This window comes from Protopterus annectens, chromosome 10.part0, assembly GCF_019279795.1.
Source record: "Protopterus annectens isolate FY-2018-M chromosome 10.part0, PAN1.0, whole genome shotgun sequence".
NCBI classification, from domain to species: domain Eukaryota; kingdom Metazoa; phylum Chordata; order Ceratodontiformes; family Protopteridae; genus Protopterus; species Protopterus annectens.
The window spans coordinates 1,010,475,349-1,010,490,945 of NC_056744.1; the positions used below are offsets into that span (position 1 = coordinate 1,010,475,349).

Below are 15,597 nucleotides of genomic sequence, written 5' to 3' on the forward strand. Positions count from 1 at the left end.
GATACTTTGGATCCTCCCACAAGAGGAGGCATTCAAACATTCAGTTGGAGCTATACAGCTAGGGAAAGGAAACATGCAAAAGCAACCTTTAAAGCAGGAAAGCTGTGGCACCAAGAAAACATCATTTTGAGACAAGAATGTGATATAAAAGAAGTTGAGCAAGAGGGAGTGTATAATTATTTGGGAACTGATGAAGGATAAACAAAACATGAACAAATGCAAACAAACCTCAGTAAGGAATATTTTAGAAGTCTTAAAGTAATCCTGAAAACAGTGTTGGCATCTAGGAACAAAGTTCAAGCTATAAACCAATGGTGCTTTTCTGAAAGGAGGAATCCCAATCTTCTCTCTGTGCAGTTAAGCTTTAAATTTTTGCTATTTTCATGTTTCTCTCCTTTATTGTCACGTAGCTGGCTTGATCCTCTGACACTTGAGAGTGTTGCCAACGGATATGCTCCTCAACGGAACACTGCAGGTAATGCCATATATGTCACAGCTGGCAAAATGAAGATGACAAAAGAAATCTGCATGCAAATGGGTAGCAAAGACAGAGAACTGAATTCTATACATAGAAAAATGCCTTAGCAGCTGTGCATACATGCTTATGTAGGTGCTGTTATTACACAGTGCAATAGCACAGGCACAAGATATTAACGAATGTGGAATTTTACAGAAATGCTAAATTTTGATTGGTGGAGAGAAAACACCTACCCCCTCAAGGACAGTCCTCATATTACATTGCCCGAAAATGAATGTTAATTTGTTGTAGTAATACAAATGTAAATAAAGCTGGCCAGTGCAGGCACTGCTTTGTTTTCCCTTAATGTGGAGAACTAGAAAAAATGCTTGAGATACAAAAAATACTGTCCTGTCGCCATTCTGAAACTGGTGAGAACTTCAACACTATCTACCTTATACCTAGAAAAGAATGGCTTATGTTTATAAGACAAATGTGAATAATTTACTTCAGACATAAAAAATAAGCCCTTACACCTAATCAAACTTGTTTTTCACAAAAACATGCAATATCACATAAAGTAACATACATACTTCCAAGTTCTAGGAATAATTTGCATCATCCACAACTAAATATGAAAAATTTAGAGTGGTGTATCCAAGCAAAAAAAAATTATCAAATTATTTATGTTATAATTAAATAACATCAGGAAAAACAAAGAAAAAAAAAGTACCGCAGACCTTCTGTATTTCTTATTGTTAATGAACCCTTAATCCAGTGTGGACATTACAATCACTAAACTTAAATACAAACTCAATTTTTGTTACACTCCGTTAATCTGAAAAGGATAAACAAAACTGAAAGAAAAATTATAGGAATATTTGTACCTTTAAGGAACAATTATTGAAAACAAAAGGAAAACGAATTAAGAAGAAAACCCTACATTTTATATGCTGGTCTCAATAACCTCAATTACAGTTGTGACAAAATCTGCTCACAGATACTGCTTTCAGAAGTGTGTGCAGCTCAGTCCCCTGACCTTATCTAAAAATTTGAAATAAAGTCTGCCATTGGGAATGCATATGTGCTGTAAATTCCATCTGACTGTTAGTCCAAAACGTTTGTAGAGTAGGGAAGAAGTTAAACACATTGGGCAAACCGAGTTATGATAGCTAGGCCATTCTTTTGCAAAGTACTGTGGAAAAGGTAAGGAGGTCATAATGGTGCTGTATAGCGCTGACTTACTAAGACTCCAAGGACATGTACAATTACTTAGTTTGTTTGCTAAAGTTGAACAAAAACACATTTGAAGGATACCATGCTCATTTAATTTATTTGTTGTAATTATCAGAAAAAAAAATTACAACAGGATCTAGTATTTTTAAAGAGGCAATTTTTTTGTAACAACTTGCTATACAACCTCAATTTATCGAATAAATTAAATTTAAGTGAAACATTCAAGATCTTGAAAACTTCACTAACATCAAGTCGTAAACATGTTTTATTTAGCTGAAAACAACTTATGAAGCAAGCTAACCAGAGCTCATTTGAATGTTAGGAACAGTATTTTTTAAACAAACAAAGATTACCACTCCAGATCTTGTGCTTGTTTTAGAAACTGCATTAAAGGAACAATTCAAAACTAAGACAAGATGGCATAATTTGCTTTGCCTAGACTATAACTAAGCAAATCAGCACACACCTGCGCGTGCACACACACAAAAGAATTGGAGCTCTCAATTTTCAGTCCCATGCAAAAGTTCACATGAGGCAAACGTACAGTCTGAAGTTCAGATCAGTGTATCATTTTGTTTAAATTTATAAACTTCTTTAAGGCTATTTGACCTAAGGTGTTAAAGCTTACTCCCCCAACACTCTTTAACAAGGACTACTAAATTGTTTTATTTTAACTGAAATGGTCTGCCAATCGATTTATCAAACCACATCTGTCAAAGTAAGATTTTCTGTGCAAAAGGGAATGGTGGCACTCTTCATCAGATGCTAAATATAATTACAGAACATCAGATGCTAAATATAATTACAGAACATGTCAGCACAGAGTTTTATCACTTTTAAAAGCACACAAGTTTATTTTATCTCCACAGACAATGCATACATATTAAAAAAAAGTATGTCAAAAGTATGAAACTCAATTCCTCTCTCTCTCTAAAACAAATCAGTAACCTAAACCCATTTAAAACTCAAATAAAGCAGTACCTTCTGAGCTCATCTCCTGGTTAAACCAACTTAGCACAGTATATCTTAAGAGTGAGAACTCAAACTACTACTTCCAATAAGAAAACAAGGTCATACTTCATGTGAATTCAACTTTCCGTTTCCTCATCCTACTCTGGTCTTTTCATCTCTCTACTTTTTTTTTTTCATATGACATCCTTACAGTTTACCAGCCTTCATTCTGCTCCTCCTCTCACCTATAATTCTCAGGGTTTCTAACCTACAGTTTTTCTCTTTTCTTTTCTCTAGGTTTTTTTTTTCATCTTTCCTGTATTGTTTTCTCTTTTTTACTCACTTCACCTCAGGCTAAGTGGTCATATGGAAGTCAGATGGCTGGAAGACAAGGGGGAAAGAGATGGTAAAAGAAAAAAATACTGAATCCTACTTATGGCCGTCACTTTAAAATTGATGAAAGTATTATATTTTATAAAACGACGAACATAAACACACAAAGAAGTCTAATGGTCCCTAATAAGTCAGAATTACATAAAAGATAATGGGACTAAGAATTTCTTCAGCTAATGACAAAATGATCCATTAGAACAGTGGTCATTAAATGAAAACAATTATATTAATAAATAGCAAATATAGTTACAGTTTTCTTTAAGACAGAGCATTACTGAACCTAAAAACCTTAGTGATGGCAGCAATTCAGTAAAGAATCGGAGATTATTCAAAAATCAGTGCAGTAATTTCATTACAATAAACCATGCATTGTTTTTATTGTTTTAAATAGGAGTTGAGAACAGATTATTTACAATGCTAAAATTTAGTTAAAATCTGTAGACATCTCTCAATGTGAAACTCTGTCTTACTTCTAAGAAAAGGATGCACCTTATACCTGTGAGCCTGGAATTTCTCTGTGGAAGGCTTCTGTTGTTGCATCCACTAGTGCAGTTAATGCATAATACTCTGGTGAGGACTCCTCAACTGCTTGCTCTATGTCAAGGTTGATCCCATCCATAAATTGCTTCTTTGCCAGCTCTACTTGTTTAGTAACCCAGGCATCTCGTCTAGAGTCGTCAAGAATTTCTTTCAAAGAAACATCGCCTACAGAAAAGACAAAGTGAACTTGTTTGTGGAACTATATACACACACAAGATACACCTCGGAAGGTTTAATACTGTGCCAGAATTTACAAAATGCATCAGAAACACTCATCCATCACTGCACCCATTTGTGCTACATATTTTACTGAGAGAGAGGAATGCACAGTTGACTACCCTACATCTGATGTGTAGAACATCACCCTACCAGGAACCTCACAAATTCAGTTTCTATACATACATTACATAGTTACATACACATACAGTTACATACACAAATGCACCACACAAACATAGAGCCCCAACTGTTGAAAATACAAGACAATATAGGCACATGAAAGCTAAAGCAATACATGTACATACACAAGTATGGATGCATGTGTAACTAGATGTCCTTTAATCAAAAATCAAACCATTTTTTAAACATGCTTATGTGGTTAGGTGCTGCTATTCCCCAGCCCCACATACAGGGCTTTGCCATCTACACACACTTATAACAAACTCTTCACTCTCACAAGCACACAGAAACTCACGCTACGCTTATCCCATAGACACAAGAAGTTCTACCACCTCAACCAATTACAGTCACACAATCATAACACCTTACTAGTACAATGAACCAACATTCAGTTTACACAACTTCAACAATCACCTTCTGACGCAAAACAAGTCGACATAGGCATACAGTCATTAAATGCACTGTGTGTATGCATAAAGTATATTCTTGGTGATTTTCTACTCCACCTCTCAGCATGCCCCTGGTGGCTGACAAAAGTACCTGCTTCACTGCCGTGACAGTCTATGCCCTTCTGTGAAATGTGCATGTTCTGACACACATGCTCACAGGCATTATCACAGGCTTGGAACACCAAGCCATGTTCCCTACTCCTTCAGCCTCTGCAGTTATGTAAACCTAGAACCCCTAACTGTCCTCCCACTCAACCTGGGGGCAGGGACCACTCCCCCCCCCCAGGATGAGTAATCCAGTGAGAACCACGTACCCCCCCCCCCGCGTCAGCTACCCAGCTGTTTAAAACCAAAGGCACAAGAATGTGGAAAAGTACACAATAATGTCCAAACCACAGCAAATACTGGAGAAAAAGATATGACAGTTTTGTACCTACCATAAATGTAGATGTTCGAAGATCCACATTGCTGCAGTCCTTACACTTGGGTAGTCCGCTGTCCTCGGTCGGCCCGAATATCAAAGTATTAGGCTGACGTCGGTCAAGGCGCTTAAGACTGACATCAGGACGTCAGGGTACAAATGCGCATGACCGACGTCATATCCTCAGTCTTTTCTTGCCCCAGATGTCAGAAGACCCTAAACAGAAAGGTCAAAACCAAAAGACAGCAAAAAACAACCAACCACCCTTGCACTAATCATATGAACAATATATACAATATGTACAATATTTACAACCCAAACCACACAACCGCCTCTAATAACAGAGGGAAGGAGGGAGTAAATTGGACTGCAGCAATGTGGATCTTCGAACATCTACATTTATGGTAGGTACAAAACTGTACTATGCTCTTCATCTCACATTGCTGCAGTCCTTACACTTGGGTAGAATCCCAAAGCAGAGGTAAGGGAGGATGGCAAAACTATAAAGTAGTAGGAGCTGCCAAAATGCCCTGTAAAATAGCAGCGGCAAACCCAGCCCTAGATTTAGAGTAAAGTGGAAGGTGGTAATGCTTAGAGAAAGTATGCACTGAACTCCAAGTAGCTGCCTCCAAAATATCTTTAGTTGCCACCCCCCTTAAAAAAGCTGTAGAAGTGGCAGTAGCTCTAGTGGAATGAGGCCTAATCCCAGCTGGAACCTCTTTACCATGATGGGAATAACAGAAAGCAATACAAAACCCAATCCACTTAGAAATAGTTTGTTTTGACACAGGCTTGCCCTGAGAACCCAAAGCAAAAGAAACAAACAATTGCTGAGACTGCCTGAACCCTTTAGTTCTGCTCAAATAATATCGTAACTGCCTGTGTATATCCAAGGTGTGCAAAATCTTTTCCCCTTTATTTTGGGGGTTTGCATAAAAAGTAGGCAAATGAATAGTTTGGTTTAAAGCCACACTAGAAACCACCTTAGGCATAAAGGAAGGATTAGTACGTAAAGATACCCTATCCTTATGGAAAATTAAGAAAGGCTCAACTGCCATAAGGGCCTGTAATTCAGAAACCCTTCTCGCAGAGGTAATGGCCAACAAAAAAGCAGTCTTCCATGATAAATATTTCAACTCGGCAGTAGCTGCAGGCTCAAAAGGTTGTAGTGTGAGTTTCTCCAACACAAAATTGAGATCCCAAGCAGGAGTAGGAGCTCTACGCGGGGGTCTTATATTCTTTGCCCCTCTAAGGAATTGCTTAAACAAAGGGATGAGAAAACAATGGTGGATCACAGTCATAGTGAGCAGAAATTGCTGCAGCATGAATCTTAATAGAAGAGAAGGACAATCCTTTGTCCAGTAACTCAGCCAGATATTGAAGAGCCACACTTAAATTAGGCTTAGCAACATCAAATTCCTTTGCTGCACTCCAAAATAAAAATCTCTTCCATTTATCTGCGTATACTTTCCTTGTACTAGGCCTTCTGGCCTCCAAAATAACATTCAAAACTTGCTGCGGAACCTGAGACCCTCCAGGGTTTAAAACAGAATATGCCAGGCTGTTAGGTGAAGAGAGTGAAGTTTGACATTGAGTAAATGACTGTTCTCTTGAGACAGCAGGTGAGGAATCGAAGGCAAAGGCCATGGAGGCTCCCGAACCAGACTTCTCAGTAATGGGTACCAGTGCTGTCGAGGCCAATCTGGAGCTATTAGAATCATCTTTGGCTTGTCCTGTCTGACCTTTAGGAGTACCTTTGGGAGGAGAGGCAAAGGTGGAAAGGCATACACATGAAGATTGCTCCAATTGAAAGAAAGAGCATCCACTTTCCAAGCTGTGGGATGAAACCTTTTTGTGCAAAACTTTGGCAGCTGGTAGTTTAGTGGAGAAGCGAACAGATCTATGTCTGGAGTTCCCCATAACACTGTCAATTTCTGAAATACATGAGGATCCAATTTCCACTCGTGGGGATCCATCATTCGTCTGCTCAACACATCTGCTAAGGAGTTCTGTGCTCCCGGCAGAAACCTTGCCTGAAGATTGAGCTGTAAACTGAGAGCAGTCTCCCACAAAATCATTGCTTGCCTGCATAGAGGATAAGAATGTGTTCCCCCTTGCTTGTTGATGTACCACATGACAGTTGTGTTGTCTGTTAGAACCAACACCTGCCCTGGAAGAAGTAAATCCTTGAAAGCTATTAATGCAAATTGGACTGCTAACATCTCCTTCAAGTTGATATGTAGATGTTGTAGTCTGGCAGGCCACTTGTCTTGTATCCACTTTCCATTTAGATGAGCTCCCCAAGCTTTGTCTGAGGCATCTGTCGTTAGAATCTGACTCGCCTCTGGCCGGGTCACAGAGAGTCCCTTGTTTAGGAGAGTCCCTTGTTTAGGTGACATTCCTGAGCCCACCACAAAAATTCCTTTTGAATGCAAGGTATTATCTGAATGACAGTGTCCATGTCTTGGCAGTGCTGTGTCCATACATTTTTGAGATACCATTGTAGCTTCCTCATATGCAGTTTGGCATTGGGAAGCACCAGAATACAAGATGCCATGAACCCCAAGGCTTGAAGGACTGTCCTTGCAGTCAGCCTGGACTGATGAGACAATTGATGGAAGTAAAGGGAAAGATTCTTTTGTTTGTCCGGGGTCAAAAAGGCCATCTGGGATGCTGTATTCAGTCTCACACCCAGAAAGCACATGTCTTGAGAGGGTACTAGACTGGACTTTATTTCGTTCACAGAATACCCTAGGCATCTTAGCACTGCTATCACGTATTGCAAATGATGAAGAAGCTCGTCCCTTCCTTTGGCCAGAATCAGGCAATCGTCCAAATAAGGATAGATCTGTATTCCTTTTAACCTGAAGAAAGCTATCACTGGAGCCAGAACCTTTGTGAACACTCTGGGCGCAGTAGATAAGCCAAAGGGCAATGCAGAGAACTGATAATGAGAAGTCCCAGCTCGAAAACGCAGATACTTCCTGCAACTGAGCCTGATAGGAACATGAAGGTAAGCTTCCTTGAGATCCAGAGTCACCATCCAGTGATCTTTGCCCAGCAGAGGTAAAAGCTGTTGTAACGTCAACATTTTGAACTTGGGAATGTCCAGATAAGTGTTGAGGATAGATAAATCCAAAATTGGTCTCCACGTGTTCCCCTTCTTTGGTACTAGGAACAGGCGAGAATAAAATCCTAGGCCTACTTCTGGCAGAGGGACCGGCTGTATGGCCCTATTTGCAGCAGCAGAGAAATTTGTTTGTGAGCCTCTATTCTTTGCTGAGGAGGAACGTCTGGCATGCCTTTGAAAGGAGGCAAGGTATGGAAATAAAACCTGTAACCTTGGTGTATAATATCCAATACCCATCTGTCCTGGGTAATTAAACTCCAATTTTCTTTGAAGAGTGCCAACCTTCCTCCCAAAGGTGCTGCCAGACAAGAAGGCTCTGGCAGCTGAAAAGGTAGGTCATTGGGCCTGTTTACGAAAGGACTGGCCCTGCCCTCACCCGAAGACTGTGCAGGTGAACTTCCTGTTCTAGGTCTGAAAGAGCCCTGAGCTCTACCCCTACCACGTCTAGATCTTCCCCTAGACTGTGAATCATAAGAAGGGTACGTCCACCCCTTAGCAGGCCAATTCCTACTAAACTTCGGAGGCTGAACTTGCAAAAAATCTTTAACAGTCTGCATAGACTTAGCCTCGTCTTCCATTTTCTTTAAAACTGCCTCCACAGGAGAACCAAACAAAACATCAGACTGTAAAGGAGCATCTAAAATCCTTGTCTTAACATGGTCAGATAAGTTCTGATCCCTCAGCCAGGCGTGCCTACGAAGAACTGACCCAGTGGCAGCCACCCTAGACGAGGCCTGTACAGCATCAAATCCACATTGTAAAGAATGCTTACCCACCTGTTCAGAAACATGTACCAAATCTTGTAATTCTTTACACTCAATGCCTTCCGCCAGAGCATCTACCTTAGACTTCAATTGAGAAAGAAGATAGTTTTGATATTTCAACATGTGAAACTGGCAATTCAAAGCCCTCATAGCTAAGGTGGAAGAAGTATATACTTTCTTTCCCCATCTATCCAAAGCTCTGGCCTCTTTATCTGGAGGAACCGGATTTTTTACCACAGAGGCCTTGACACCCTTAGGTCCCTGACTAACTGTTTCTGGGTCCGCCCTAGGACTCTTATACAGATATTTATGTGCTTCAGGCACCCTGTAATACCTGTCCGGTTTAACAGGAGCAGGAGGCAAAGAATCAGGATTAAGTGAAGCCTCTGCAAACACATCTTCCACAACATCCAGAACAGGAGGAATAGCCAAAGGCCTATGCTGGGGTAAAAGCAAAAATTCCCTAAGCCTTTTCCTGGAATCAGAGAAGTCCTGACCTTCCCATTTAAAATGTTCCCTCATAGAATGAAGAGTCTCTGAAAAAGAAAAATCCTCTGGAGGAGAAGCAGAAGGAGTAGAATCATCCACATCAAAATCAGAATAAGGAGAATACTCCTGCAAGTCTTCAGCCGAAGACTCTGAAACATCCGAAACCTGCTCAAAACTCCCCAACTCTGGTTCCACCCTAGGCCTCTTATCAGGAGGGCAAAGAACCTCTAATCAAAGTAATTAAATCTTCTGCCATTTTGAGCATGTGCTTCTTGGGCACAGATCCTGAAGAACTAGGAGTGACACCAACAGAAGCTAAACCTGGCCTGCCTCTGGGAGAAGCCTTGGAAACAGAAGGAGAGGGCCTAACCACCCTAGGAAGGGAGGGGAGTACAGTAACCTGAGAAGCCCCTTCAGCCTGATCTGCCTCCTGAGAGGCCACATCCTGCAGTATCAAAGTCTCCCCCTGGGACTCCAAAGAAGCCTCCGGTGGAACCACCGGTTCCACTGACGCCTCAAAGAACCGGCGTCAGTGCGGGCGACTCTTCTGCCTGGGTTTAGCTGCTTTGTCTTTGCGCTTCTTCAAAGAAGTGGGCGGAGCATCCGGCGGCATATTGTAATTGCACCGCTTCCGAAGACCAACCTGGCACAATCTAACCTTCGCTTAATAGTGCGCTTATTAAACCTAGCACAAAAGCGACACCCAACAACGTCGTGCTCAGGCCCCAAACAAGGAATACACAAAGTATGATAATCTCTATCGGTATCTGCTTCCCACAAGAAATACAGTTATTCACTTTTCTGACATCCGGTAAACCACTGAGGCAAGAAAAACTAAAATATTCCCCACGGGTACTTAGCCAACTTTGACTCGGTCTGAAACTCCGAATTGAAAAATTTCAGAACGCCGAACGGCACTTGCAACGCTGCTTCTGCATCGGACCATGCGGCAAAAAAGACTGAGGATATGACGTCGGTCATGCGCATTTGTACCCTGACGTCCTGATGTCAGTCTTAAGCGCCTTGACCGACATCAGCCTAATACTTTGATATTCGGGCTGACCGAGGACAGCGGACTACCCAAGTGTAAGGACTGCAGCAATGTGAGATGAAGAACATCCAGACTTTAGCATAAATTTTATTACACCTTTGTCAAGAGACTTCCTCAAAATAAAAATCAGCTCACACTCACCTCATATATACACAATTTATACAACTAAACAATTAAGCCATCAAATTAACATAATAAAACCTCCTACATACTTCTAACCAATGCTATAAAACGTTTATAAATGTAAACAATCTGTTTAATTAAATATTAAACTTTCAGTCTTCTTTCCTTCAGAAAACACTTTTACATTAACGTTTTCATGGCTTTATATGCATTTAATCTCATTCGCATTTGGCTTCAACGGTTTCCAACTTATTTTTATAATTCCTCTCTCTTAAATCACGTGGGAGACATTCAATGCAGAAAACAAAAACTTCTTACAGCTGGAACAAGTTGCTGAATGTTTATATAAAACAACATTACTGTCTGACTTTTATGCTATAAAGGTGTTACTTAATATGCATAATGTAAAAATAACAGTAGCTTCAACATTGCTGGCAATATCTAATTGTTTGGATACAAACAAATACAGCTTTGGATTAGAAAGTAGGTGTAGACAGGGTGCCAAAATGCTGCTAAAAATGCAACCCCCCCCCCCCCAAAAAAAAATTGTACATGTTTATTTACAAAGACAGCACAACTCAATACCCAAAATAAAGCTGTAAAACACAGTAAATAAAACAAAGTGGAATAAAGGGCAATAGTCCAACAGCATAGACTGCTGCAACCCGCATTTAAAGTGAAAGCCAAAGTTTCTACCACTCCTTTTTTTATGAAGCGCTGCACTCAGTAATCATTGAAGTGAAGTCTGTGCCTCATATTCCAATGCTAGGACTGCCGTTTCTCCCCATTTTGCCGATTAGTTCCCAGCATAGTCCAGCAAGTGGTGCTGTACCTCACTGAAGTCGCTGTGTGATATCGGACTGACAGTTTTAGGAGTTATTCAGCCTCTTCACTACTTGTTGTATTGAGATGTCCATAAGATACCACACATAGTAACTACTGGTTATGGTTTTTATGGCCTGATTTCTTTTACAATTTGGATCATAATCTGTATACCTTGACAATATTTTTTGGAAGTACATGTACAGGAAAAAGATGCCGGAGAAGTCATTTCTTTACTGACAGTGTGTCTTTGTTGCTTTGCGATATGACTTGGCATTGTGAATTGGATACATTGTTTGAAATTTTTTAAGCGTGTTGTCTCCCTCCCTGTGTGATGACCATCAGACCCTTTCTCAGTCAACTGGCTCATTCAATCCCTAAACAAGTAACACGTCTAGGATTTGGAGAGCAATGGGCATCAGTGAGGGTGTGTTATTTAGTCCTTTGATTGAAGTACCCCACACAGGACAGCACTGTCCCCACTAACGCCAGCACTCCCATGGAGTCTCTGTTCTCCTCCACAGATCCAACCACAGGAATGCAAATCCCAGACATGCATTCCTGCAACCCCACCCAGGGGAGGAAAGTAAGTAAATGTTGGTTATATTTTGTAGAGTTCATTTTTTGTGATGACAGCTCTAAGTATTAATATAAAAAGATCCACTGCCTAGTAAATACACACATGCTGATCATGTGGGTTTGGCAACTTAATCTTATTCTAGTGACCTCAACAAGAAATGAATCCTTCCCTCTCAGAACACATAAAACTGTCTGGAATGGGATAAGTTCAAACAGTCTCATCAACTCATCCCTCTGGAAAAAGGTTGGGGGATTTCTGGTTATATCAAGGTTTGCACACACTGCACATTATGGATACTTCTATGCAGCTTGGAGCATGGTCAGTAATGTAATTAACCCCCCCCCCCCCATATTTTGACTTGTATAATATATACCTTCATCAAGACATGGCAACCAAAGAGGGTAAGGCCATGTTTCAGTTTCTTCAAGGAAGGCCTTGGGATTGACTGATCATATCATCATACTTGGCTGTACCCTATCCTAGCAGTTGGCTTTTAGCACCTTTAAGCTCCCAGGTTCTCTACCCTACCTAGCTTCTAACATCTTAAATTCCTGGATTTAGGAGATGGCTTTGGTTGATTTCAGTACTTCTAGGCAGTCTAGACAACCAGACTATACTCATTTTACCAAGGGAAAAGCTTGTCCAGATTTGACTGATAACCACTGATAAGCCAGGAAGGCAGCAGCTGTGGCAGCTGATGAACAGCTGATGAACTGACGGCCCAGACCTGAGAAGAGTTTGGTGCATCCATGAAGAATGAATTTTGGATGAGCCTCAAAAAAAAGACACAAAAGAATGTTATCAAAGTTGATCAGCAAGAGTGGAGAGATGGAATAACTTTATTGGGGACATCACAGACAAGTGACAAAACACTGAGGAACTCCTGAAGCTGGTGAACATGGCCTCCTCTGTGACGTTACTGCCAGAAGCAGATGGCAGAATGGTATCAATTTTAGTATATACATTCTACTGTGGCAAGACTGCAGTAGCTATGTGATCTGGTTGGAAAGGATGAAGGTAATGAAAATGTTGGGTTGTCAAAGTTAAATTCCTCTTCTAATCCAATACTTCCATGACCGTACTTCAGGGCAGGCAAACTAAGATACTGGTGCTCATTTTCAGAAAGAGGGACAGAATGGTTGTGTTACAAATTACAGTGGGATCATACTCCTCAACCTTCCTGGAAATCACATGCCACGTTACCGGAAAGGAAACAAAACAATCTAATAGTTCAGCCTCCGATTCAGAAGTAGCAGCATGTTTAGCCATGGAAGAGAAGATCAGCTCTTTGTCTTTGCACAGACACTGGAGGCATCATGGACGTTTGCCAATACTTTCTACATGTGCTTTGTGGACTTGCGAAGCATATGGCTATGCACCTCACAATGACCTCAGAGATGTACTCCAACAGAAGGGGAATCTCAGGGCCATGCATGCCATTTGGTCCCGGTATTCCGGAAGCAAACATTGCATCCTCATTCTTGGGATTAATTTGAATACATTCAAAGGGATGCAGTACTCTGGCAAGTGCATGTCTCCACTCCCCTTCTGTTAATGATTTTCACAGATGGGATGCAAAGTTGAAGCGAAGGTCTGGATAGTATCCAGTTTGGGGCTAGGACGATGTAATCTCTTGTTTTTTGCAGATGATTTCTGATTAGCTTCAAGTGACTGATCTCTAGCGCACAAAAGGTGTAGTTCACTACTGAATGTGAAACATGGGGGATAACAACTTTCAAAACCACAGGTCATGTTTTCCAGAAATGTTTGCCTTCCCTCTGCATATGCGGCATCAGGGGACTGACCAGTGCATGCATGCAGCAGCTGCAGCATGGCAGCCAGAGCACTGCACTGTGGTGAAGCGACAGCCCAGTCACAGGATGAAGCTCCCATTTACCAATCAGTATGTCCCCAAACTTACCTATGGTCATTAGCCTTGGGTAGGGACTAAAAGGATGATATCATCGATACAACAGGCAATAAAACAAACAGATATAAACATTCTATGTACATATGTAATCAGTCAAAATAGTTCACAGGTGAAGAAAACAAAAACAGTATCATCAGTATGGTAAAAATCCTGATAACGTGCTTAGTGATCATTTTACACACATGGGATACAGAGTACCATATTTAAAGATAAATCAAGCTTGCTGCTCTTGACACTTTAGACCAGTAATTAGTTTTGCACCGTGAGTCTCGCAGAAGACAAAATAATCTCAAGAGAAGTACTATTCCAATTATAAACCAAAATAAAATGTTTAGTGGAAAGATTTTTGTCCAAACAATGTTTGAAATGCTAAAGATTCAAAGTGTTTCAAACTTCATCTTCTGATGGTCTAACCTATAATGCTTTTGGCATAGACTTGAAAGGGCATAAACAATTTACTACTTCATCATTGGGAATCATGATGCAGTTAGGATCCATGAATGTGAAAGGGGAAGATATTTTTCTGCTGTCTCAGCTGTAACCACTTTATAACCAGGAACTGAAAGAGCAGTGGAAGAACTGTCAAAAGGGTACACACATGGCAGCCAGCAACCAGACCAAAAAGGAAATATTACAAAGTAGAACTTACAGAACACAGACAGACTAACTGAAAACCCTGATGAGCACACTTTCTGCACTAAAAAGTCTGCAAAATTTGGCAATACAAATGGGGGGGTGGGTGGCACAGAGTGCTACAACAGCAACAACTGTCGGTTTCTGTGCATGGTATACGTAGAGGCCTTGGGGATGGCTTGAAACAAGCATTCACGAAATGCAAATTTTCAGTAGGAAAAATATATATGAAATTGATTAAATAAAGCTATTTATGGGGGAACCAGTTTATCAAATTATGTAATGGATACTGACAAATTAGCTACGGTACTGCTTAGTGTAAAGTAACACTTTGCCACAAGCTGCATCCTACTTCAGAAACAAGGAAGATGAAATAAAAAGCTCAAATCTGAGTAGCTCAACAGTAGAGAATTTGCCTTTAGAATCTATGCATCTTGCAGCACTATTTCCAGACCAGGTAGTTGGGTTCATTTTCCAATACAGCATAAGGTGAAGGGTTCCATTCCTGAGTGTGCCATCCTTTGGATGAGATGCTGTATCACGGTCCCGGTCCCAGCTACCAGACTTGGTGGTAGCCCAAGTGGTTGTCAAACATCTCCTGGCACACAGGGATTCTGGCACACTGGCCAAATATCTCCTTGACCGTATGAATACCACCACAGATCTCACCTGAAAAGTGGCCACTGGCCTAGTGGGACTAGCCCTAGTTAACAAAAGTATAGTGTAGTTGAAGGAGAAGGACAAAATCATGACTATTATGACAAAAGGCTCTGGTGATAGTTAACACTGAACAAAAGCTGATGGGGCTGATTTCTCACTTGATTTACATATGTCATGAATGCAAATTTTAAAAGGTAACAAAATACCTAGAGTTATACCTAGCTATTTAAATATACGGACCATAGCAAGAGAGATACCAAGGGCACTTTTTACTTAGGGGGAGTGGGGTACTGCAGCTTCCTGATCTTGTGGTCAGACATTCAGTAGGTCTTTAAAGGGTCTGCCGGCTCATCTCAATTGTCCAGATTTTCGGCTCGCATTTTTGGTCTGTTCCTCATAAAATTTTTGGTCTTCTGGCAAATCATTGAGGAATAAAGTCACTAAATAACGAGAGTCATTTAAGCTTTAGACTTCATATCCTTCAGAAAATGCATGCGAGCACAAAACCTTTTATTCTAGCAACTTTCTATAAGAGCAATACTGTTAACCAAGGTTATGTACTATGCAAA

General features: G+C 40.7%; 1 protein-coding gene across 2 annotated transcripts in view; it reads right to left on the reverse strand.

Moving 5' to 3' along the window:
* The window catches only part of CTBS (chitobiase), a 302,603-nt gene that overhangs the window by 260,276 nt on the left and 26,730 nt on the right, over positions 1–15,597 (reverse strand). For both annotated transcript variants that reach the window (XM_044085766.1, XM_044085765.1), the window contains exon 3: positions 3,534–3,742. In XM_044085766.1, the coding sequence (XP_043941701.1) occupies positions 3,534–3,742 (209 nt within the window). The remainder of the gene's footprint in view (positions 1–3,533; positions 3,743–15,597) is intronic.